General features: G+C 33.1%; 1 protein-coding gene across 1 annotated transcript; it reads left to right on the forward strand.

Annotated features, from left to right (window-relative positions):
- The first annotated feature begins 4,001 nt into the window (after positions 1-4,001).
- Positions 4,002-25,648, forward strand: LOC132750376 (fibropellin-1-like). Its single transcript, XM_060740347.1, has 25 exons — positions 4,002-4,042; positions 5,024-5,111; positions 5,703-5,807; positions 6,683-6,825; positions 8,144-8,209; positions 8,755-8,881; positions 10,207-10,377; positions 10,761-11,441; positions 13,075-13,248; positions 15,034-15,147; positions 15,947-16,060; positions 16,354-16,467; positions 17,061-17,174; positions 17,972-18,085; positions 18,424-18,537; positions 19,181-19,294; positions 19,575-19,688; positions 20,095-20,208; positions 20,489-20,602; positions 20,960-21,073; positions 21,259-21,369; positions 22,242-22,430; positions 22,675-22,913; positions 23,953-24,115; positions 24,835-25,648. The coding sequence occupies exons 2-25, from the start codon at positions 5,048-5,050 to the stop codon at positions 24,903-24,905; spliced, it is 3,558 nt and encodes a 1,185-aa protein (XP_060596330.1). The 5' UTR covers positions 4,002-4,042; positions 5,024-5,047; the 3' UTR covers positions 24,906-25,648.
- The last annotated feature ends 297 nt before the right edge of the window (positions 25,649-25,945 follow it).

Below are 25,945 nucleotides of genomic sequence, written 5' to 3' on the forward strand. Positions count from 1 at the left end.
ACCGATAACAGAAAAACAGAGACGAGGACCGATAACAAAACATCTAACAACAAAAGAACTGATACCAGAACCGATTACAGAAGAACGAAGATCACGACCAATAACAGAAGAACTGACCACAAGAGAATTGCGACCAGGACGACCAATTACAGAAGAACGAAGATCACGACCAATAACAGAAGAACTAACAGCAGAGAAATGCGACGAGAACCGATAACAGAAAAATGAACACCAAAACCAAAGAATACTCAGAGAAAGGTGCTTTTAATTAATTTATATTGTGCATGCACACGTTTTCACCCAGTCACACATACGCACGCTGGGCCATTTGAGTAGCCACTCTATATGCTTGCATAGAGTGCCAGATAATATACATGAAAGCTCTATATCTAGCAGATAGGGCAGGAAAGAGTGTAGTGTTCGCTGCGTAAACGCTAAATATGTTTAAATGCATTAAGATTATCAGTACTATCTTTAATACTTCTATATTACTATTATATTGGCCTGTAGAAAAATGTCCGCCATCTTGGAGTTTTCGGCCATATGGGATTGTTTTGTTTTTTAAATTCTGTTTTGGTGTCTAATTTGTTATTACCTAAACATGCTTTGTGACAAATTTCAGGTTTTTCCTTTCCTTAAAAGTTTTATTTGATATGTCATCCATTTATGATAAAGAAATTTGGCGGCCTTTTAGTGGTCATTTTAAATGGCCATTTCAATGGTCAAGATCAACTTTTTCAATTTGGTATCCACCTTTATCGGATTCAGCATACCTTAAATAGGTGAAATACTCCAAGATACCACTTGTACTACAAAATGCCTCTAGCATCTTATAGAGAGTCAAATTCTCAAAATCATTCCTGTCTAAATTGCAACACGTTAAATATCTAATTTGGTAATTTGTATTGGCTATATTGACTTTACGCATCAAAGTGAAGTGTTCATAGTTACGTTAAACATATGCGTTTCCATTGTTGATTTATATGAGCTAAATTAAAATACGTCAAAATATGATATACCGCTTTACCCTTTCCATCAGTCTTCGGATAAGGACCTCGAACACGCAGAACGGATATACGGTATTTCGGTCTAACCTACGCTAAGAAACTAAATATGTTAATTTGAGTGATTGACCATTTTTTGCCCCAATATATCAAGTAAATGTTCGCCTAAAATAAGTAAAATTATGGATATCAAAGTAAACAGTATAATCATTTATATACGTACTATTATGGTTGTAGAAACATAAAGTACAAAAATGCCGACCTACTTACATTAAGTCGGATTTGTTTATAATAGTATATTTAAATACAAAAAAGTTGTAAGACATATCCTAAATCATGATTGTACCGTAACAGACTTATTTTTTCTTTGTATGTCAAACATGTACATTCGTTTTTCATTTTCAACGTCAACGATTACACTGTCTGCTTCTGTTTACATATGAAACTTCTTTCCCGAGGTTATAATTATGTTCCAATTGCCGCTTCTGTCGTGAAACAAGAATACTACACGTGTTAGAAACTTTACAATCCTCAAATAATGTCACATGTATGATAATATATCTCGGAATCATCCAGTTTTAACTATCGTTCTTCTCACCGATCAAACCAACCAGAAAAAACATCATCGAATCGCACTTACATTGCCAACAATTTGAGGAAGAATATTCGATATTGGCGAAATGATTCTTTATAAGGGCAATGATATTCTCCATATTAAACATGAATGTTTTGCTTACTCATTTTCATTAACAGTACAAGAGGTGAACAATTCGTTCAATAAGAGCCTGTTAAACTCACAGGATCAGCTTTCTCAAGAAACCGACCGCACATATTGTGCCATGTATCTTTCGCTTGGGCTCATTTAAGTGAACCCACGTCTCATCGCTAGTTATGATATTTGCGTAAGATCGATTGTTGTATTTAGGGTACTGTTTCAACAATTGTTTGGAGATTCTTACCCGGGCAAATTTTTGCTCTTTTGTAAGAAGATGGGGTATCCAACTGCCACTTAAGTTCATTGTTCCCATAAACACGACGACATATTTCATTTAATATGTCATTCGTCTGTATACCAAGAATACAGCGGTTCTTGATATAGGACCTTATTTGGTCAGTGAAAGGCGACCTTTTCCCAACCATTTTAGCTTTAGTATACACGAATAGATAGCGTTAATCGAGCTATTGTCAAAGCTAGACTGAACTGATTAAAATAAACATAATCCCATTGCATTATTTGAAAGAAAACAACATAATTATATTCAACATTTCGCTATTATTTCGATCGATTAAAAATTTGTGTTTCTATTGGAACATCATTACGTTAAAGAAGACCATAGACCTCTCAAAATGATCTAATATAATTTCATAAATATATGACATAAAATGCACTCAAAATTCATTTTGTTTTAATTTTGATTTGATTAACGGATTATTGCCATCTAAATTTGAAAAATACATGATACAATAATTTGAACATAAATACAATGTAGTTAAACAACGAACATTACTTGGTATATATGTACATTATAGTAATTGTTTTGTAAGTATTTAAAAACGACCTTAGGATTAAATTACAAAATTAACGCTTAAACGCGCAACAGAATAGTGACTGGTTTTAAATGGGAACGATTTCCTTCCAATGACTTGTGTAACATGACGGTCACCGCAATTCTGTAAAGAAGATTTAAGCGGACAAATAACGCCGTCCAAATTTCGATCCACGTCGTTGTTAAGGTGCCTCATTTGTTTAGATATGCTTGTTTGTGCTTTGTGTAAGGAGATAATGATACCATTTTACACGATTCCCACTTATCAGAGGACAAAAAAAGACACACGCCTCCGTATTATTTGTACACATCTGGCTCGGCTTAAAGTCGGTGGAAGTTTCAGATGACATGACAACTGCTCTGATTTATTGTTGAGGAGTATAAGAACCATTATTAGTGACTGCCAAGACAAAACCCACACTACAAACATATAATCAAAATATATGTAAACTAAATACGTTCTCTAACGAAAATGTCTTTGTCGTAATACAAAGATGGATAAGGAAATGCATCTATAAATTCCCGACCTGACTCGGAGTCAAACTTGTGACCAATAGGTCCCAATTTTACCATCTAAATTTCTGATTAAACCGACACTAGTTGGCATGGACGACAGCTTGATAATAACATTACCGTTCATGAACAAACTCAATCAAATCAAGTCTGCGTCATTTTCATTTCTGCCGCTTTGGGCGTTCTATAGGGATTATGTGTGTCTTTATTTTTATATGTACAATCAAATAAAAACAAGCCTTTGACTTCTTACCTATAGCATCGTCAGAGGTTGATTTGACAGTGATGGAGGTAGGTTTTCACTCATGAATATGTAACAGTATAGTAGGTTACCAAACAATATCTTTACCGACAAACATTATTTACTATAATTCTATATCTTGAACTCGTCATTTTTACACAAACAATTCCAAATAAATAATTATATTTTAAATACAATTACAAAACTATTACCGATTATATATTTTGTTCAGTTAGAATCATTAATATAAAGTTTCTTCATATTATTAATCGTTTATGAAATGAAATGTTAAAAATAATCAACAAAAATGCATTTTGTAGTAATTGAACATATATTTTTCTGCGCGACTGTTTTGTAGAAATATGTTGATAACTTTATATTTCAGTAGTTAAAATAATAAACACACAGTGATTTAAGTGTTTCAGTGTGCTATGCATTTAATTATTTTGGCACTAGTGACCAAATATCACTAATAAGGTTAGCTAACTTAAATAATCAGTCCAAAGTATGACGATCATAAGAGTGCGACATATCAGTACGGTAAAATGTAGATTTTTTGGCACTAAAATATGTTCAGATTCCTCTTAGTATTATAATAACTTGTAATCCAGTTGAAAGTAAGTTAAGCCTATTATATATGACAGATTGGCCTTAAAAGAGTTTCAAGGTAAGGACAATTTAATTATATACCAATAGTCAGTCACACACACAAGGCGCACGGAGTTACATTTCCGCTGGTAGTATATCTTTATTATATCTTTGTCTTTCTTATTATAGAAACTTTAATATATTCTTCGTTAATATCTCTTACTTTGTATTACAGAGCAAATACATATATCCATGCAATTTGAATACTTAAACTTTATATATTTAGAAAAAAAATAACAATACAATTTACATGTATGTCCAATTACACAATCTTTTATTATTTTCATATATATTTTTTTTTTACTTTTCAGTATTATTGTATACCTTTGTTTTGTATACCTTTTACAGCGTTATGATGCTTGTTTTGTTTCACAACAGAAAATATAGAAGAAAGTATGTAAATTTGGAAATACAACATGTTTGTTTTATCTAAAGACGCATTATGCCTCAGAAATGCGTAGAGTGGACAAACATGTGATTAATAACGTTTTAATATTAAAATTAGCGTTGATTTTGAAATAACTTGTGATAAAGGTAGCGAACATTAAAAAGGTGATATTTTGACTTCCAAACAAAATGGTTTAATCACTAGAAGTATACTAAATGTTAGAACGCAAAAAGAAACAAACAAATGAGCCGCATCACGACAAAATCAACATAGTGCGTTTGCGACCAGCATGGATCCAGACCAGCCTGCGCATCCGCGCAGTCTGATCAGGATCAATGCTGTTCGCTATCAGTTTCGCTACTTGTAATAGGCTTTGTAAGCGAACAGCATGGATCCTGATCAGACTGCGCAGATGCGCAGGCTGATCTGGATCTATGCTGGTCGCAAACCCATTATGTTGGTTTTGTCGTGACGCGGCTCATATATGGTCATGGAGTAGCTTTATGGAATCTGTAACAGAAGACCGAAAATAAAAGGTTTTGAAATATAAAAAAAATGATTGTCCTATTGAAGTTAATGGGTCTTTTATGAAGATTGTATGTGACGGGACATAATTTGAATTCATAAATAGACAAATAATTGGTATAGCAAAATTAAACGATTTCTAATACTTTCATTCAAGGTTTGTCGGTTTGAGTCCGTCGCAATGAATTGTGGGAGGTGCTGGATTGTTCTGCTGGTACTCGGATTATCACTGACACCCTGCACGGGTATACTGACTTCTTTCATTATTGTTTATGAATTTTATTGAAGCAAATATTTAGGTTAATCAACGTATCACAGAATGAAAATAAATGATTACTATAAAATAATAATTAATATATACATATAATATTTCAATATATGCGAATAAAAGAAAATCAAATATATGTAGGCCCTTACAGTAATAAACTGTTAAAAGTGGTTTTCAAATATTTACACAGTGTATACGTATGTACTTGAACAAGATATGATAATTTTAATTTATAATATGTTTGTTTTTTTTAAATATTTTTTTATCTTGTAAGGTTTAAAAGCTTTTGTTAGTTTTATATACATGTATTATTTTAAACAGTCATTTTATGAACAGCTCCGTTCGTGTATTTATTTATGCATAATTGTGGCATCCATATTCTTAACCATGCGATTATTTGTGTATGATTACAGGTTTAAGAATACTTCGTTTTGATTGGATCAAAATTTTGGTCAAAACTTGTTTATTTTATGAGTTTATGATAACGGTAATAATAAACAGTCATTCCTTTTTAAGATAACTCCCCATGCAGTAAGCTCACAAGTTTATAAATTATTTTTTTACGTAGGTGTGACGTACTACTGCCCAAATGCTTACGACTACACTCGCCATGATCCCTATGCCGACGGAATTCGAGTCAACACAAGGACGTCCTTGACCTTTCAGGTCAAAGGTAGGATATTTTGTACAATAATGCGTTTTATTGTGAAAGTGGATTGGTCTAGAATGGGTACATTTCCAATAAGTATTTAAAATATTGTTAAAAACATTAGATGTGCATATATATATTCTTATAAACTATAGCTTGATAAGTTCTTTTATATAGAGTGAGTTACGAATGTTAAAATATGATGAAAAGTTTATGAAATATTTTATTTTAGAACAATTTATTATCTGCTATACAAATATAGATCTTGAGCCGCGTCACGACAAAACCAACATAATGGGTTTGCGACTAGCGTGGATCCAGACCAGCCTGCGCATCCGCGCAGTCTGATCAGGATCCATGCTGTTCTCTATCAGTTTCTTAACTTGTTATAGAGTCTGTAAGCGACCAGCATGGATCCTGATCAGACTGCGCGGATGCGCAGGCTGGTCTGGATCCATGCTGGTCGCAAACCCATTATGTTGGTTTTGTCGTGACGCGGCTCATTTGTTGTTATGTCTGAGACTAACTGCTATCAATATAATAATTGGTTGTATTCAAGATCTTCTTTTATAGATAAATTCGCCTCTAAAATATCTTTACTTATTTAAGGTCCAGGGGTCGTTGGTGTCATCGTCGGGCAAGGTTTAACTTCTCCGTGATAATTGATATCGGACATTGAGTCTAACAATCTCACAATTTTCTTATTCTATAATTCGGAGACTGACGGAAAGGGCCGAAAAGTTGCGATTGTAAGTCAAATTGCCACATGTCTTAGTAGTCTGTTACTTGCACAGACACTGGTCATCTAGAAAAGCGGGTTAGGTTGACCGAACGCTGAGAAAAGAAGAAACATGCTGTTTTTTTTTTTTTAGTAAAGTAACTGAACTTTTATTTTACAGGTAGAAACGATGCTCATATTCTGCTACAGAACGACCGTAACAATTACAGAACCAATGTTATTGAAATTGTTATTGGTGGGTGGGGCAACAGCCAATCTGTGATCAGAAATAGTCAGCAAGGAACTAACAGAGTTAGCTATTCGGTGAGTTTTGTATTTCTTTTTACTACCGTTGATTTAGGAGGTACATTTTAAAATGCATACGAACCGAATTATGTTATATTAACTAAATAGAAATGCTACTGGTATATAATATTATGGGTTCAAATCTTTAATCTGAAATACCAATCAGGGAACCAACAGGGTGGAGTATTAGGTAAGTTTTATATCCCTTTTCTCTAAGATATAATTATGTCAAAGAGTTTAAGGTGTTCGGGGATAGTAGGTTCGAGCTATTCTACCACGTTTCCTTATATGTGACTACAAGCGACCTAGGCCTTGAATATTGCTAGAATCAAGTACAAAGAAATATCTTTAAACAAAACTAAGATTTATCTGGTAGTTATTGTATTCCAAATAGTTAGACTTGAAGCTATTTTAACACTGGTTAAAATTCGCTTCGCGTTTTCTGATAAACGTATGTTTAAAGGGAGACACGGGCAAAATTTTCATTTCTTCGTTTTAAATCTTTTATTCATTTCTTTGTAATTGTCCTCAAAATGAATGCGCTAGGCAGTCACAGGAACAAAAATTTATCCTTATAAAGAATAAAATGGTGGTTTCCTAACTTGACCCGCATGGGTCAGATTAGAGCGTAAGGATTTCACAATAGTTGTCACAGTTAACTCTGTAAACGTTAAAGAACATGTCAAATGAATGACTTAGACTTGTTTCAATCATACAATATCCACAATATCTGTTATTGTAACTTCCAGGGTTTGTTAAAGTTATGTGACTTGTTTTAAATCTACTTGGTGATTCTGTTGGCGTATAAATTTCGTTCCAAATAAATAAATATATTTACGCTTCAAACCCAAATTATAAATAATTTATACAAAAATTCATGCTGGGGCTTTAAAAAATGTCACTGTAGTATGATTTGAGTATATAAGATCATTTTAATATTTTTGTCATTAATTTGCACGAATATCCCTTGAACTGTTAAAAAGGATAAAATGACAAGTCTTTAAACGAAGGACTAGTAGTTCTTGATATCAAGAGAAATAAATGAGCCGTGTCACGACAAAACAGACATAGTGCGTTTGCGACCAGCATGTATCCAGACCAGCCTGCGCATCATCGCAGTCTGATCAGGATCCATGCTGTTCGCTATCAGTTTCTCTACTTGTAATAGGGTTGGTTAGCGAACAACATGGATCCTGATCAGACTGCACGGATGCGCAGGCTGGTCTGGATCCATGCTGATCGCAAACCCATTATGTTGGTTTTGTCGTGACAAGGCTCAAATGTAAAACGTAGCTGTTTCAGAGTGTTCAACATTTTTTGTCTTTATCTTTTTCAGGGTTCAGTCCTAAGCTCAAGCTCTTATCGTTGGTTCTGGATCTCGTGGGGCGGCGGATGTGTACAGGTAAAAATGTCTTTATATTGATAATAATACATCTGTACCAAGCGATCATGGGTTCGAGCTCTTAGAGCTCATAACCACGTTTCCGGTTTTATTAACATGCCTGGGTAAGGATTATAAAAAACTACAAACTTTAATGATAACTGAACTTTATTTACGTAGACAGACAAATTTCAAACACAACTCAATGAAACAGTATCGTTGCGTTAATCCAAAATTAAATGAATAAATAAATACGTAAATAAATAATAATAATAATAATAATAATAATTATTATAATAATAATAATAATATAGCATATAATGATTATGATAATGATAATGATAATGATGATGATGACAATAATAATAATAATAATAATAATAATAATAATAATAATAATAATAATAAAAAACAAAAAAACGTCATACAAATTCAACAAAGCATTTTATAGTTAGTCTTTCATGCACTGTTACTAATATTGTATGACTTTAGGATAAAGTATAAACAAACATTATTACTTGAAACAGTATCTTTTATTTGTTTCAAAAGTGAACAAACACTTTCAGGTTGGAAAGGGCAGCTCAATAGGTTCAAGCAGAATTATGAACTGGTGCAGTTCGATCCCCACTATGAATGGTGTACGTTTCAGCTTCGGATTCGGCAGCGATGGATACTTTCTTTTTGAGAGGGCTGGTACGACGTCACATTTTAACAAAATTGTTTAACGCAAATACAAATAGAGATTCATTTTACGGTTTATATGGCGTAGAATAATCGGTTGAAATTTTAATGGCCCGGGAAGCACCGTTATTCCCTGCGGTCTGGAGACCGCAGGGTATTGGTACGCGTTTAACTTTTGAGGCATGGAGGAGCACGTGACCTGTTTTCGGTACATGGAGGAGCATGTGATCTGTAAACCGTACATCATTGGTTAATTGACCTTTTCGAAAACCTAGCTAAATACCGTTTTGACGGTACGTTACGGATTTACCTGTAGGGAATAAGTCCGAATTACAACTTATTAAGAACAAAAAATTACGTGATATTTCTAATTTTCTATAATTATTTTACCGTTTAAGGTGGAAAAACTTGAATGATGTGTTTGAAAATTATCAATGTTTCTTTGATATCTATCTCAAATTTGACAAACAATAAATTGTTTACACTGAAAATTTACAAAATTAAAATATTCATAGGGGCATCTGCCATAAAAATAGAGATATTTTCTGCGTAAACTTGTGTGTTTACTTTATTTATTTTTTGTTGGAATTATTCATAAAATGGTAGGCCTATTTAATCATTTTCTTAAAAAGAAATAATTTTTTTATGTTCGACCAAAGACCTTCTTCTATATTGAGCGTTTATTCAACTGTCAACTATATTCCTGATAAAAACGTTTATTTATCCACCCCAAATAATGTTGAAAATAGTTAAATGAAATATCTGTATATCATTAAAATGGTCACCGCAGGAAACCATTTTACTTGTAGTTATCTAGCAAAGAGACGGTTTTCTAATACTGCGCGTTTGAAACATCGCTTTTAATTGGATAATCGTGACGTTTATATAGTTTTATACGCTCGGCTGCTTTCAATTTATGAAGAAATCACACTTTTTGCCCTACAAAAGATGCTTGCTCGGGTTATATTTCTAAACAACCGTTTATATAGGGTCATATAACCTGTCAAAAATATTTATAAGAAATAATATACACGGCAATATAACCTAAAGAGAGTCTTTATCATTAATTAATGATACTGTACATTGGGGAGGTGAAAGGGGAGGGGGGGGGGGGGGGGTAGTAAAATTACATACAGTAACAACTCTTCTAATTCCGTTTTGACAAGCATATTATCTATCATAACAGTGTCGTATTTCATTTAAGTATGGGTAGAGACATGTTGTATAATTTAAACATGATTATAAATGACTCGTTCCATTAGAGTTTATGTTATGTACAAGCATCTTTTAATGATTCCAAATAGAATATTTAAATGTTTAAATATGATTGCTTTTAGTAAATGGTGGCTGGTCTAACTGGGGTAGCTATTCTAGCTGTCCTGTCACGTGTGGAACTGGGTCAGTTACAAGGTCAAGGTCATGTAACAATCCAACGCCAGCTCATGGAGGAACAACCTGCTCTGGAAGTGCTACTGAAACTGGCACGTGCACGAAACCTGCATGTCCAAGTATGTATACCAATATGTTGTTTTTTTTGTTTTGTTTTTTGTATATGAAGTACGGAGAGGGATGAAGGGGGCTGAGGTGGCTGAGTGGGGGAGGAGGGGGAGGAGGGGGGGGGTTAGTGATGCTCATAGTACAATCGTTGTTTTCAATATAGTTTTCGTTGCATGTATTTTTATATTTTATTTTTCACTTTATTTGTCAAATCGTGCATCGTTTTCCCCGTATGGTCCGATGTAAGATCTTAACTTGAAGCTGTACAAATTTAATGTTAACAAAATTAGCAGGTCAATTGTTAAAACTAGCTTTAAGTAAGACATGGTAATAAAGAAACGCTATTTACTTTATTGACATGTTATGTTTACCGTTAAATATACCATTGTTTCAGAAACATGTGCTGAAGTATACTCGAGTGCGAGTTCACCCCCATCTAGCGGCACTTATACACTTGCTAACGCTCAAGGACAGCCATTTAGAGTTTACTGCCTATTTAAAAGCGGTTATGGCTACGCTTTTATCTCAAACACTATAAATGTGGACCCAAACCTAGCCCAGCTGTTTACCCAGAAGACCGAGGTTCTTATAAGACACAAACGCACGAACGGACTGCAGTACGACGCCACAGCGGCACAAATCACCCGCTACTCGAGCAAGAATCTTGGCGTTTTGTACAATTCATATTCAGGGTATACTGAAATGCAGAATGGTCACATGACCCCGTATCTGTACGTCGGTTTCGTACCCAAGGCCGGAGTCAGTCATTACCATGACACGCAAGGATGGAGAGTCCAGGGGAGAGATTTTACATTTCAGAACTGTGACGGCAACCCTAACAGTTACTTTACACTGTTGTATAATAGTCAGAGAAAAGCCTATGGAAGTTATTCGCACGGGAAAACAGATTTATTGCACGTGTGGTACGATTATGCGACCGCTACTAGCACGGCAGACTACATTCCTGACGAATTTTTCGCTAGCCAATTTGAGATTCATTTCGGTGGTTGTGGTGGCTATCAAACCTCGACCAGCTTTACCGGTGTGGCCGGCGCCTCTATTGGTCTGAAATTCAGTAAGTTATTTATAAAGAGACTTGCGAAGTTTGATGGTTATTATGGTGTATAGATTGCTCAAAGAGAACGATATCGTTTTTTGCCTATGTATGTCCATGTATGTCTAGTTGGTATTACAAAACTGAGTTATCTTCTAAAATGTTGAGTTACGCCTTTATGTTTGGTCACTCTATGTAAGTGCATATCATATGTCCGATGTATGGCATCAAATTTTGTATTTAAATTATGATCTTGGACGTATTGAAAATAACTTACGTTACATTAAAAATTTCAACTTTAGAACGGAACCAAATTAACTTTTTGTGCACTTATGATCTTTATGTTGTTTACTAACTTTATTGGAGATGTCATCAGACCTCTCCATAGTGTTCAGACTGATTGCTGGCGGCATCCGTTTTGGCGTATCTGATTGTAGTGAATGAATCTCATTTTAAGCGTAAAATCATTAGGAGCAGTCTACAAAAATTGTTTTGCGCATGCCCCGTTTCAAAATACGGCTTAACTTAAACGAAAAATTAACATCGAAGTGAAAAAATCGGTACATAGAAAAATCGGAAAATATCATTTACGTTACTGAGCACTACGTGGACGTTTCATTCCGTTTAATCTTTTAAACTTTATAAATCGATTACCATATTGTTTTCTGAATAACGTTTTACTATTTCATGTTCCGATAAATAGTAACAGTGAACATTACAGCTACAATATCAACATGTACTATATATTCCGCCTCCGTAGTCGAGGGGTTAGAGTCGATGACTTCTAATCCAGTTACCTCTCTGGCGTGGGTTCGATCCCCAGGAGATGCTTTGGTAGTTTAGCGCGGAGGAAGGTTGTGTAGTACTGGTGTAACTCTCCAGGAACGATGGTTAGGAAACTACCCGCCTATATGACTGAAATACTGTTGGGAAAAGGCGTAAAATGAAACAAACAAACACTATTATATGACCGAGTGAACCGTGTATTGAACCGGTATGTCTGAATAACGCAAAGGGAAATAAACAGTATATAACAGTATAACAGTATATAACAGTGTATACTGTTTATTCCAATCAAATGATATTAACATTTTTATATAAACCCTGGACTTAAAAATGTTTGATTAACATACTTTATACCCGTTTTGGAAAATGTAGAGGAAATGTTTCCTTATATTTAACAAAACAGTGACCGAAAATTTGCTTATTGAACTTTACAAGAAACTTTTATTTTGATACTACTTTTAATATGTATATATACTTTTTCTACAAAGGAAACTGAATTAAAATACCAATGTAAATGATATATATCATTTAATTTACATTAAGTAATTTTACATTTTTTTTGTAGAAAAAGTATCCCTAATGCGCCAAGAAAAAAGTCCATTTCTCCGGCATATAATTTTTTAAAACATTAAAAAAGATGAAGTGTAAAACAAACTTTCATTGCAATATATATAATAAATTCTATTTTGTTTAATAATTGTAATTTATAACCAATCATTGTGTCTTTTATGCCATATAATATCCCCAAATATTTTCGAATTAAACAAATCTACCACAGCAGCAAAAATACCTCTCGCATGCTTCTTTTTAAAGAAGCAAACTTGTAAGATTTGTGTTGAATATTTCTCTTGCATTTACCCCATTTCAGTATTGTCATGTGGAACACCGGCGACAATTACTTCCGGTTCACGTTCTCTTACCGGAACAAATCCTGGAGATACCGTCACGTACAGCTGCAATGCCGGGTACACAATTACAAGCGGAAGTGCCTCACGGACATGCAGTGGTGGTGTTTGGAGTGGGAGTCAGCCGACCTGTGGAGGTAATTATATATGAGAAGTTTTTGATATCATGTAACTGATAGGGAACAGTTCGTCTGCCTGTCTACTAGCACGTGGGTATACGACAAGATTCGTAAGCATATTTCTTAATCTGTGAACCAGTATGGCCTATTCGAGGTTGTTTCATATCACCTCCAAACTTTTCTTTCTATTTGGTTTATTAATAAACATATCAATCTAAACGTAATAAATATGCACATTTTTCGTTTATTTGTTTCTCTTTCACTGTCATCGGGCTTTATGTCACCCGTAATGCCGCATTAATGCTTTCGTTTTCATGTATCTTCATTGGTACAGGTTCCAAAAAATACTCATTTGCCATACACATGAAATATCTTTTGTTTTTTGCAATTACTGTAAGTATAATGAATTAGTCTTTTGTATGGAAGTCAAAATACTAATTTGTTTAAATTTTACATTTTGCTACCTTCACGACGCTTTACTGCCAATATGGTGCTACTTTGTTCAGCTATAAAAAATCCATTATTATGATATTGTCAAACATCAGTCTGTAATTTTTAAAGAATAATGAATAATATGATGTTTAAAGCATAATGTGCCTATAAATGCTTGCCTGTAGTAAGCGTCTAAAAACATCATTATACTAAGGTGTTTAATTTGGATTATGTCAATATAGGTTAATCGTTACTTATGTAACATTCAGTGTGACCTTATTACACTTATGAATTAGTAAGTTCAAGGTATTTATGTTATTTTATAACTGTTTTATTTGGCACAAACAACTTAAAACTGTAATCTGTCTGTTGAATTGTGAAGGATAAATGCAAGTCATTAAATATCATTATTAGGTCAAAGGTATTTACTTTTTGCATTTATTCCAAGGCGCTTGTACACGTTCCTGCGATAAGATAATATGTTTCTTATGTTAAATAATACTAATTATTTCGCGCATGCGTAGGACTGACAGATGCTCTACGGAAAATTGTAAAGTAGCTCAATTAGCGAAACTTAATTTATACATGTATTAAAAGTCATTTGAGAGCTATTTTTTATTCTAACTTAAAGAGAGTATAGCTGAAAACAATTAAATAATAAATAAATGGAACAACTTCAGGCTGTTACTTTATATTATCCTATATTATCCTACGTGTAAATCGAACAGACATCGTTCACGACGAGGGATACTTTTAAACTATTTCTTGTCAGTCAATAACCTTAAAACTTTGACCTGAACGTCAAAACCTGGCTAATCTTATAAATAAGTAAGTGAAAGTTATGTAAACTATGATCAAGTAGCGCAAAGGTTAGATACTTGTAGCGCAAAGGTCATACAAAATATCATAATAGGATTATACAGCTGTTAAATTCAATAACATTTTGGTGTTAATCTTTCAAATATATAGTATAAGTCAAAAGTTCAAACATGTGTCTCATACTGAAGGTATATACAGTCAATTATTTTAATCGTTCAGCAATAATACGAGAGGCACAAAACTATATGCCAATACCTTCAAACACTTGTTTTTAATTAAAAACCTTATTACGTTCCCGAATTAATACTGAAAATTAATCATCACTGAAATGTAATATATAATACAACTAGAAGCTTTTATCTAACGTTAGAGTAGGTTACCCGATAATATCGTTAGGAACATTTTGATGATTGTACTTATAAAATTATGACATTGTATGTTGTGTGTATATCAATACAATTATATATTATTACATTTAAAAAAAAAAAGAAGAAAAAAAGAAAAAAAAAAAAAGAAAAAAAAAAAAACTTTCATTTTACTTTCTTTTTGCAGATATCAATGAATGCGCAAGCAACCCATGCAAAAATGGTGCGCAGTGTGTGAACGGTCAGAATAGTTTCACGTGCAACTGTGCTTCCGGTTGGACTGGTACTACGTGTACAACAGGTATATTGTCTTTGCTTCTATATAATAAAGTTTCTTTTATATCTGTTTGTTTCATACTATCTCTGCAATGCGTTTTGAGTAGAATATAAAGCAGTATCTACTTTAAAGGCCCATTATGTTTCAGAAAAGCATCACTTTTATATCTCAAAAACTGATTTTTATTTTTGGTGACATTTTATGTTACATTTTCCCCAAAAAATACTTATTTGCCATTAAGATCAACTATATGTGATCTCTTGCTTTGATTACAATTGCTAAAACAGTGAATTAGTATTTTGTATGCAATTCAAAATACTACCATGTTTACGTTTTATTCCCATTAAGACACATTACTGTAAACTTTAGCTGTTATTTAAATCCATTACTAAAACATTATTAAACAAATGTTTGCCAATTCCAACAAATTTTAGAAATAAGGATTCTGAGGCATTATGTGCCTTTAAGAGTCCCCTTTCTATTATAATGGTTAAGATATTAATGTTTCGATTTCTTTTACCTCGTATATGTTTTTGTTTTAACTTAGTATACTGTTCAAAAGTCAGGTAATAAAATGTAAAAATACCTGACGAAACAATATATTGTTTCATGATTTGCATAATTTTTGCATTGTTATTACACAATACACTCGTAATTTTCCCCTTCCTGCTAACTTGATATACAAGGTGAATATGGAACAAGACTTTCTAAAATTTCAAGCTGTAATAAACGTGAAACTTTGCCCCTTTGAACTGTATGAGTTAACAATACGATTTATTTCTCAGAAAAAGTATTTCTCAAGTTTACTTATTTAACAATTTAGATGTTAATGAATGTGCAAGTAACCCATGCAAGAATGGTGCTGCATGCGTGAATGGAGCAAATAGATACACCTGCACATGTACTGCAGGATGGTCGGGAACAAATTGTGACACTGGTGAGTTAAACAATAATAAAATATATAAACATGTTTTCTTATAATTAACTCAATGTGTTTGCTGTTGTTCTCAATGTTATTTTACCTGTCTCTTTCAATAAAATATGCTTTTATTGTAGTAAAGAGTAAAAGTGAAGCAGAAATAAAACTTTGTTCACATATTCCGTGAAATAAATATCAACATAACTTTTAAAGCTGTGCCATATTTGTATGTTAATCGTAATGTAGACAATGTTTATAAGTTCCCAACACACCAATGAAATAAGGTTTTTACCTTTATTTTTCATTTACAGATGTCAATGAATGTGCAAGTAATCCATGCAAAAATGGCGCGCAATGCACGAACGGGCGGAATCAGTTCACGTGCACATGCGCTTCCGGTTGGACTGGAACAACATGTACAACAGGTGAACTTTAAATAACGTTTGGGGAAATATTCATTCTCAGTCTTTGTGTTTGTAATTATCATCTTCTAAATTCGACAATTGATATGTCTTACATATATATGACCAGAAATGAATCGCAGTCTTGTTAACCGAGCATTCGATGTGTCAATACATATGAAATATGAGGGGAAACAATTTTAGTTAAATGTATGTAAGTATTCATTGATTTTTGTTTATTTTCTTTTAACACTGTGGCACCGTTACATGTCGCAATGACGCCTTATGTCGCACTTGTTGGTAAATGTCTCACTATTGCCGCTAAATGTCGCAACCGCCGCTTAATGTCCCTTACCGATAATTTTCACAGCACTACCGTTATACATGTATGTCGCAATATTTAAGCGGCGGTTGCGACATTTAACGGCAAGTGCGACGTTAAACGTCTTTGCGACATATATCGGCGCCACAAACACACTTATCATATTTATAGTGTTGTATTTCTTTTGATTTTCTTTCGCAATTAATGCAAATCAGACTTAAAATAAAGGAATAATGAAGATCTTGGTACATGTATTTTGTACGTTTTGTACGAGTTAAACGTTTCTCTTTTAAAGATGTCAACGAATGTGCAAGTAACCCGTGCCAGAATGGTGCCACGTGCAACAATCTTCAAAATCGATACACATGCACGTGTACTGGCGGATGGCAAGGAACAAATTGCGACCAAGGTAACAGTAACAACACAACTATTTCTTATTCTAATTCTCTTTTCAAAGTAAATGGGAAAAATTCATGTTAAAAGTTTCACTGGCAGATTCTAAATGACAACAACATCAACAAAAATACAAAATGACGGCGAGTCATAGTAGTTTATCCATGTAGATATTTTTGTTATTTACCATATTTTTGTTAGCGCTAGGTATAGAGAATGCCGAAATTTTATGTGTTTGAATTTTTATGCTAGAATATTCTAATCTATCTGTGCATATAAATTCAAGGACTTATTTTTCATCCGTGTAACCTTAGAGGAAGGACACCAATAATGTTGCAAAAGCTTTTGGCACAATCCTGTATATATTATATATAAATGTAGAAAATGTTAATTCATACATGATGTATTACTGTTGATGTACATGTATGCAAGGGAATAATATGAAATTAATTTGTGATACTAAACAGTTTCATTTGCAAAATGTTTATTTACAAATAATGCATTCACCAATCTACTTCTATTTAAAAGTGGTGTTGCCAAGAAATTGTTAATGGTGCGGAAAATGTTTAGATAGTTTAGAAATATTTATGACAATGTCAAATGTCCTGTCAAATAGTGTATACATTTGAAATAAAACCTTCATTAAACAATTATATGACATAAATGGAAAAAAAAACCATTTACACATGAATTAGTATACATGTACATAAATATACAATACAATACATTATTCCGTTGAATCAGCTATTCTGATTAACTTCTATTGTTATTAGTATTGTCAATATTCAAACATTGTTATCATTTTTTAAACAGATGTTAATGAATGTGCGAGCAACCCATGCAAGAACGGTGCCACGTGCACTAACGGAAGAAATATGTACACGTGCACGTGCGCGGCCGGCTGGCAGGGAACTAATTGTGACCAAGGTAAAATATTTTTAACTTTATGTCGGCGATGGCCCTTGATTTAAGAAAATAAAACATTGTTTTTTTCTATTCTATAAAAATGATTTAAAGAAGTCCCCACAAGACTGTGAGTTTTCCTTTCTTTAACTTCATGGCATGATATTTCACAGACTACACGGACAATACTAGTATATTCTGGATATCTTTTAACATTGTAAATATTGGGTACATAAACGTACAATACTGGACGTGCACCCGTCAATTCACTATTTTTTTAAAAAAAGAAATAATGTAAAATACATGTATTGTATGCAATAAAATATTATTAAACTAAAATGAAATATCAATTGCTTCACCAGACATCGATGAATGCGCGAGTAACCCATGCCAAAACGGAGCCACGTGTCACAATCAGCAAAACCAATACACGTGCGAGTGTGCAGGAGGTTGGACTGGAACACACTGTGATCAAGGTTTGTCTATAATCTATTTATGAACAATTTTTGCTCTCTTTCTTTCTGAAGATAAGTACATATTCATATTTGCATAATTATGTCATTGAGCATTACCATGCGTCCGTCATTCAAATAAATTGTCCAATGGCAACACTCGTTATGATTTCGTGACTTTCCAATGTACATGACTGTCCTTAACATCATTCGGGCGCCTGGAAAAACAGGGCTTGCAACATTTTAGTCATCGCAAGCGGACCATTGGATTGTATTTCATCAAGAGGTTCATGTAAATGAAAACATTACATAAAAATATTGAACTGATTTGAACTGATACTGAAATCAAGTACTTGTACTCAATTGTAATAGTATTTGACTAAGATAATCCGTTTAAAGGTCTATTTTTTTTCGGAGAATGTTGTGCTTATCCTAGCATCGATGTCGCTGTCACATCGTGATGTCACTGTCGACGTCACAGTTATGTTATCATTTCTATTAACATTTAGCTCGGTATTTATAAGACTTATCAACACAAAACAATATGTATTAATAACTATGTGTAAATTTGACAATTGTTACTTAACATATAACTTCATAAATACTCAGCGAAAGCAAGATTTATGTTTAAAAATGTCTGAAACCATGTTTGTTCCATTGAATCTAGATATCGATGAATGTGCGAGCGACCCGTGCAAAAACGGTGCTGCGTGTACAAATGGTCAGAATCGATTCACGTGTACATGTACTGGAGGATGGACAGGCACTGACTGCAACACAGGTAATATGTTTTGAGATTTATACGTTTTTCTTCACTTTAAACCTGACTTGAATTTAATCCAATTTTGTGGTTGTAAGGTAACAACAATTAAGAGTGATTGGTGTAAAAATATGTGCACCCTGGTAAACGGAACAAATGCTTTATACACTTATTAGAATTGAAACGTATTACAGTTTTTTTTCTTTCAGGTAAACAACACTGTCATAAAACTTCTACATGATATGGCCATTCACGAAGTGTTACCATGCCAATGTTTAACATGTTTCATGTTGCTTTTCAGATGTAAATGAATGCGCGAGTAACCCGTGCAAGAATGGTGCCACTTGTCACAATGGACAAAATGAGTACTCGTGCACGTGCACGGGTGGTTGGCAAGGAGACAACTGTGATGAAGGTTTGACGTATTTATAATTTTGTAAAATTGCAAATAATAAACGCTAAATTAAAGAATATAAAATTACTATGATACTTACAATTTAAGTATCATATGCGCACAGTACAACTTCTGCAGCAGTTTATGGCTTTCTATTTTGGTAGATTAGTTTGATAAATGGCCAAGCAGAAATAATACATGATACTGAAACATATGAACAAGCATTTGATTATAATGTTATTTATAATACTGATTTATGAAAATAAATGAGTGACGGTTTGTTGTGTTTCTTTCTCTTACATATAAAAACTATCTAAATACTGAATGTTTCTTTTTCGTGTAAGTCGTAAAAACTGACGTACAGTATAACGTAATACTTTCACCTCTACGTACGATATATTAACGTAACTTGTTTCACTTACTTCAGATATAAATGAATGTTTGAGCGACCCGTGCAAAAATGGAGCCACGTGTAACAACTTACAGAACAGTTACACGTGCACATGTACAGGAGGTTGGCAAGGAACTGATTGCGACATCGGTAAATTATTTGATTTGTGGATCTGAATAAAAGTATAAAACGGCTTTATCTTAATCTCGGAAAACAAAAAACAAAAGTACAGCACTAATCAAAGCAAATGTTAGGTATTTGAAAGCGATTTCTATCACTTATCATTAATGTCCCGATAATATATTAATAATTATAATTATTTTCGGATAAACTATTTGGGATTCTTCAAAAAAAAATCATTCGAAATTTGAAATATATATCATGTAAATAATGATTGTAAATACCGTTATTTTGTCCGATTTTATTTTAGACATCGACGAATGCGCGAGCAATCCATGCCAGAATGGAGCTACATGTCTAAATAACCAGAACAACTACGAGTGCGAATGTGTGCCTGGATGGCAAGGTGTTAATTGTGACAGAGGTAAAACACTTAACAATTTAGTTAGAAAAAAATCCTTATAAATTCGTCCTCTTTTACTTCAGTCAGTCATCTCAACAAATTTTAGAAAGCGTCTTTTTGTTACGGTCTGGTATTGATCAATGTCACACGAACGCTTGTTCTTTAATTGAAACGGAATCTGGCTAGGAAAGCATAAATGTGTTTATAATGTTACAAACATGAAAATTCAAAAACAAATAAAAAAAATATTATAACTGTTACGATTTCTAGTCGATTAGAAGAAACAATATATCTAATATTTAATAACAAATGGCATTTAATTAATACAAGAATTATGATAATTTTCATTGGAATAATAAGTTGAGCTAATTTCTTCAGATATTGACGAATGTGCGAGCAACCCGTGTCATAATGGTGCCGCGTGCAACAATTTGTTGAATGAGTACACGTGCGATTGTACCCCTGGTTGGCAAGGGTATGACTGTGATCAGGGTAAGCTATTTGATTTGGTGAAAATAAAATGTTGTTATCCAGTCTTTAAAGCAGATATAAGTTCAATCATATAAATATTATTCACTAAATATAAAGAAAAAAAATGATTTTATAAACCTAGTTAAACGTTTGTCTATATCGATAACGTTTTTTACAGAATTAGAGAGTTTAAAATTTGTTTGCAGATATTGACGAATGCCTCAGTAGCCCGTGCATTAATGGCACGTGCACAAATTTACATAATGCATACAGATGCACGTGTTTCCCGCAGTATACCGCCAAAAACTGTGACTACTGTAAGTAAACATTACATAATTATTATGTTTTTCTTTTAAATAAATGTTTGCCAAATATCATGTTTGCCAAATATTTACGAAATATCTTAAAGGTTATATGCACGAGATAAGTTTCTATCCCAGACTATCTGTAATCGGTGGGTTTGTACAAAAAGTACATGTAAAGAATGAATGTAATCGCTGTCCGATTATCTTTTGGTTAGGACTTATTACTAAAGTACGGTATTTCGTTTTAAACATACGCTACACTGTCTTATATTGTATATAAGATGACTTACATTTATAAGTAAATTCATGCCATATTTCGAGTGTTGTCAGTTGTATTCTAAAATTTATTCTTATTGTCAGACAAATGGTAAAATATTATAGAATGGCATAATTATATTTTGCAACGTCATATAAATACATTTGTTACTCATTATATTGTCAATGCAAGTATAAGACATTACGTCATGGCTTACATCAGAAACCACGTGGTAGAACTACTTTTCATCCGTATTATTTCCGGGATGAATACTAATACTGGGCGAGGCGTTCCAAATGGATTGACTTTGGAATCCGATAAATATTGTGGCGCATGCGCATCGCTAACATTTTATAAGGAAATGTTTTATTTTGTATTCTTTTTTTTGTGTAACTACCCTAAAGAAAATAAAACGATCGTCATTATACATATTGTAGAGAGTTTCACCACTTATAATTGAACACTCTTTTTAATTTCAAATAGTATTATGCATATCTTAATTATCAGTAATATCACGGAAAAAGTAAAAGAAAAGGGCATCTCTTATATACTTTTAAAAAAGGATATTTTTGTTGTTGTCGCAGCATAAATTTTCCGAGTTTACGAATACGATAACATTTATGTACAGTGATCGGCTCTCCTATGGACGGACAGTGGGGACAGTGGGAGGCATGGCAGGGATGTTCAGTGACGTGTGGCACAGGAAGACAGCGCCGGTATCGAGCCTGCGATGACCCGCCACCAGATTATGGTGGCCAACCGTGTGTCGGGGACTCTTTTGATGAAAATGTTTGTTCAGGAGCCGGTTCATGTCCAGGTAAATAATCTTAACATTAACGATTAAAAATTTAATTAGTTTGCCATATATGTAAGCATATACATGTATTGTTTAGAAGGCACGTCTCCATGTAACTTAAATGCATAACTCGAACATAGACAAGCAAGTGATAAAATGTTTTCTAAATATAGATCTGTTTCTTTTATTAAATGAACATTGCTCGGTTCGATTTATGTGGAGCGAAGTGATTTAATATAACATTTTATATTTATCCTGAAAACAGTACCAGTCGATGGAAACTGGGGCGCATGGTCAGTTGCTGCCCCGTGCAGTGCTACATGCGGAACAGGGCATTCGGTCAGAACGAGAAAGTGTGACAACCCTGCCCCAAGTAATGGAGGAAGAGTTTGCACTGGGGACGCTATGGTAGTTGAACAGTGCACAGTGACTGCATGTCCGGCGTCCGGGTCGTCAAACGGAACTGGGTCAGGGTCATCCAATATGGGAGCTAATTACATAAATGTAAGTGATTGATTATTTTTTTGTTATGTAAGAACATTATCATATGATTATGACAACTTGTTAATTCGTTATATAAAATCTCTAGCCAAGATGCAAACAGGATTTCAATTGATCAAAGAGTGGTGTAAATACTTATACACATATGAGTTTATTCACAAGTAAGTAATATATTGGTATATAAGCAATGTTAAATTGAATATGAAATGTACATATGTTAAATAGGTTTATGTTCATTTGTATGTTATTTAAACTTAATGACATGTTTTCACCAAGAAACGTTCATTTCAACAAATGGAGCAATATGTCATATTTACATGTAAACAATACAACACATAGGTATAATTTTCTTCAGTTTATGTGTGGTTTTCTAAGGTTTCTTCAAATGAATGATATTTTTGCTTAATATTTTATGATAATGGATCTCGCCGTTCCTGAAATTAAAGCGTTCATTGCAGTTAACAATAAAATTTCAGTAAAGTTTAATCATTTGTGTCTGAGGTCGTTGTACAGTGGACAGTAAATCAAAACTGCACTTCATTTTCAACAACATACACATTACATTTAAAGCAAAATGAACGAAACGAAACGAAATTCTATGTCAATGTTTAAGTGGCTTTCTGATTCAATTTTTAAGTCATCGCCAAATTTGCTACGGCACGTTTACATACAATGTATATATAAGGCATACCCATTGACAGAAATAGATGTTTTATACATGATGTCACTTGTAATTTTGGCAAAGAATTAATAAGAAAACAGTCCTAAAAACAAGGACTATGTGTTCTATTATTTTACGCAAAATACCATATTTCAATTGTTTCCATTCTGAGTCCCACAATCCATGAATTCATCAATTTATGTATACCTAATAGTTTTCTTTCATTTAAAAGTAGAGCAGAACGTCAAAAAAGTCAATGAAAAGTATTCAGATAAAAAGTTTTTTTTATCTTATTATCTAATTGTAAATAAAATAGCATAGGTATACACAAATTTTGGTGAATACGATGTTACATGACGAATATGAAATGAAATATTTAAGGTTTGTCCTGTGGGTTGGTTAACGTGCGCGTCAGGCTCAATCACGTGCATAGACGAAGCATTTAAGTGTGACTGCGTTCCTGACTGCGATGACAGAAGTGACGAAACCGAACTCTGGGCTGGTTGCGACCCGACTATGATGCAGCTCTGTTCAGCAGCTCCAGGTATTGTTTTAAACACATGGCATTGTTTAATGTATTGTTTTTTAACGCATGTTATAATGCAGTATATTGTTTTGAACACATGTCATAATTCAGTGTATTGATTGAAACACATGTCATAATTATTTGCATGGTTTTTAACCCATGTTATAATTCAGTATATTGTCTTAAACAATGTAATAATGCAATGTATTGTTTTAAACCCATTCCATAATTCAGTGTATTGCTAAAAACACATGTCATAATTCAGTGTATTGCTTAGACCACATGTCATAATTCAGTGTATTGCTTAGACCACATGTCATAATTCAGTATATTGCTTAAAACACATGTCATAATTTAGTGATTGTTTTAAACACATATAATTTTTCAGTGTATTGTTTTGAGCACATGTCATATATCAGTGTATCATTTTGAACACATGTCATAATGTAGTGTATTGTTTTTAACACATGTCACAATTTATTGATAACAATATGTTCCTTTTTCAAGACATAACTGCTGTATAAAATTTAATGATTGATATAAAACACAGTTGCTGCTGAAAAAGAATGTAACTTTTTATAAAGATAATTTATTTCAGTGTTTATTTCCACAATGAATAAGTATATATACACATGTATATGTATAATATCTTTAAACGTTGCACTTAAACTTACTTAATTTATCTTGTAACTTAATATTTCTGTTTTGTAAAAGTGCATTTCTATGTCTTGTTTCAGTATTAAAGCACGGATGGTTGTTGGCAGCCAGTATTGTCTGTCTGGTACAACTTGTGATGAAATTATTCTGAATTTACAGTGAAAATAGTGGCAGCTTCATAATGTGTGTGTATTGTAACAGTTTCCCATTCATGTTTTAGAGACTAGTGATTATCATACATTGACTAGGAAAACGATACATGCCTTACATTTTTTCTAAATAATAAAGAAAAGGAAAAAAGGAAAAGAAACATCATAGAAAGAGGAACTTCATCTAAAACTTTCGATAGAATAATAGAAGCTTATATCATTATGTATTCCTCTTTTTTGTCTGTAAAGTAACATAATACGACTATGTATGTTATATTTGTTTCAGTGTCCTAAACACTTTTGTTTATTAAATATGTTTAACAGAACATGTTCCAAATATTTGCATTCAGACTGAACTTTTAGATCGATAAGAATAGTATTTGACTCATTTTTCATCTTTTTTTTTACTAAGAATTGTCTACATTTATTCGATATATTTCCGATGTACAAGTGTAACCTCTGCAGAACGGGGCCTTTTATACAGCAACTACCTCAGTACAACAACAGTTTTATTTTTTGTTCTTAAAGTAATACTTTAAAAGTGATTTAACCTCTGTAGAACACCTCGTCTCAATAACAACCAAAATATTTACAATCTTAAGGGTGTTTCTATGCAGAGGTTGTACATTAAACGTCCATGTAGAGATGTAATCTACACTAGATTTACTTTATTGATGTTGTGTTATATCAATAATACTCGTATGCTTGAAAAATAAATTTTTGTTGCATTTGATATCTTTTAATTCATGCATATCGGTGATAATTGATGATAATTAGTTATACACAACGATTATACACAATTAGGATAGTTTTCCATTAATTCGAAGAAATAACTTTTCATCCAACCACTTTCAATTTAAAAGAGGCGAAATCTAAAAGTTATACGTATGTTTCTTGAAAAAGTCTTCACGTATAATTTACCGGAAGGCATGCCACTCTTGTGATGAATTAAGTTACATTTTATTTTGAGTTATTTCCCTTAACTTGAAAAAATTGTCTCTCCTTAATCTCTAACACGATCATTTAGTGTTACCGCCGATGT

The sequence above is a fragment of the Ruditapes philippinarum genome, unplaced genomic scaffold (genome assembly GCF_026571515.1).
Source record: "Ruditapes philippinarum isolate M1 unplaced genomic scaffold, ASM2657151v2 ctg8310_1_1_1_1, whole genome shotgun sequence".
Taxonomy (NCBI): Eukaryota; Metazoa; Mollusca; class Bivalvia; order Venerida; family Veneridae; genus Ruditapes; species Ruditapes philippinarum.

Bases quoted from the DNA above. Each gene is read 5' to 3' on its own strand.
- LOC132750376 (XM_060740347.1), top strand. From the start codon at position 5,048: ATGAATTGTGGGAGGTGCTGGATTGTTCTGCTGGTACTCGGATTATCA. The intron at 8,882-10,206 runs GTACGACGTCAC...GATTGCTTTTAG, and splicing joins CTTTCTTTTTGAGAGGGCTG to TAAATGGTGGCTGGTCTAAC. The intron at 16,061-16,353 runs GTGAGTTAAACA...TTTCATTTACAG, and splicing joins GGGAACAAATTGTGACACTG to ATGTCAATGAATGTGCAAGT.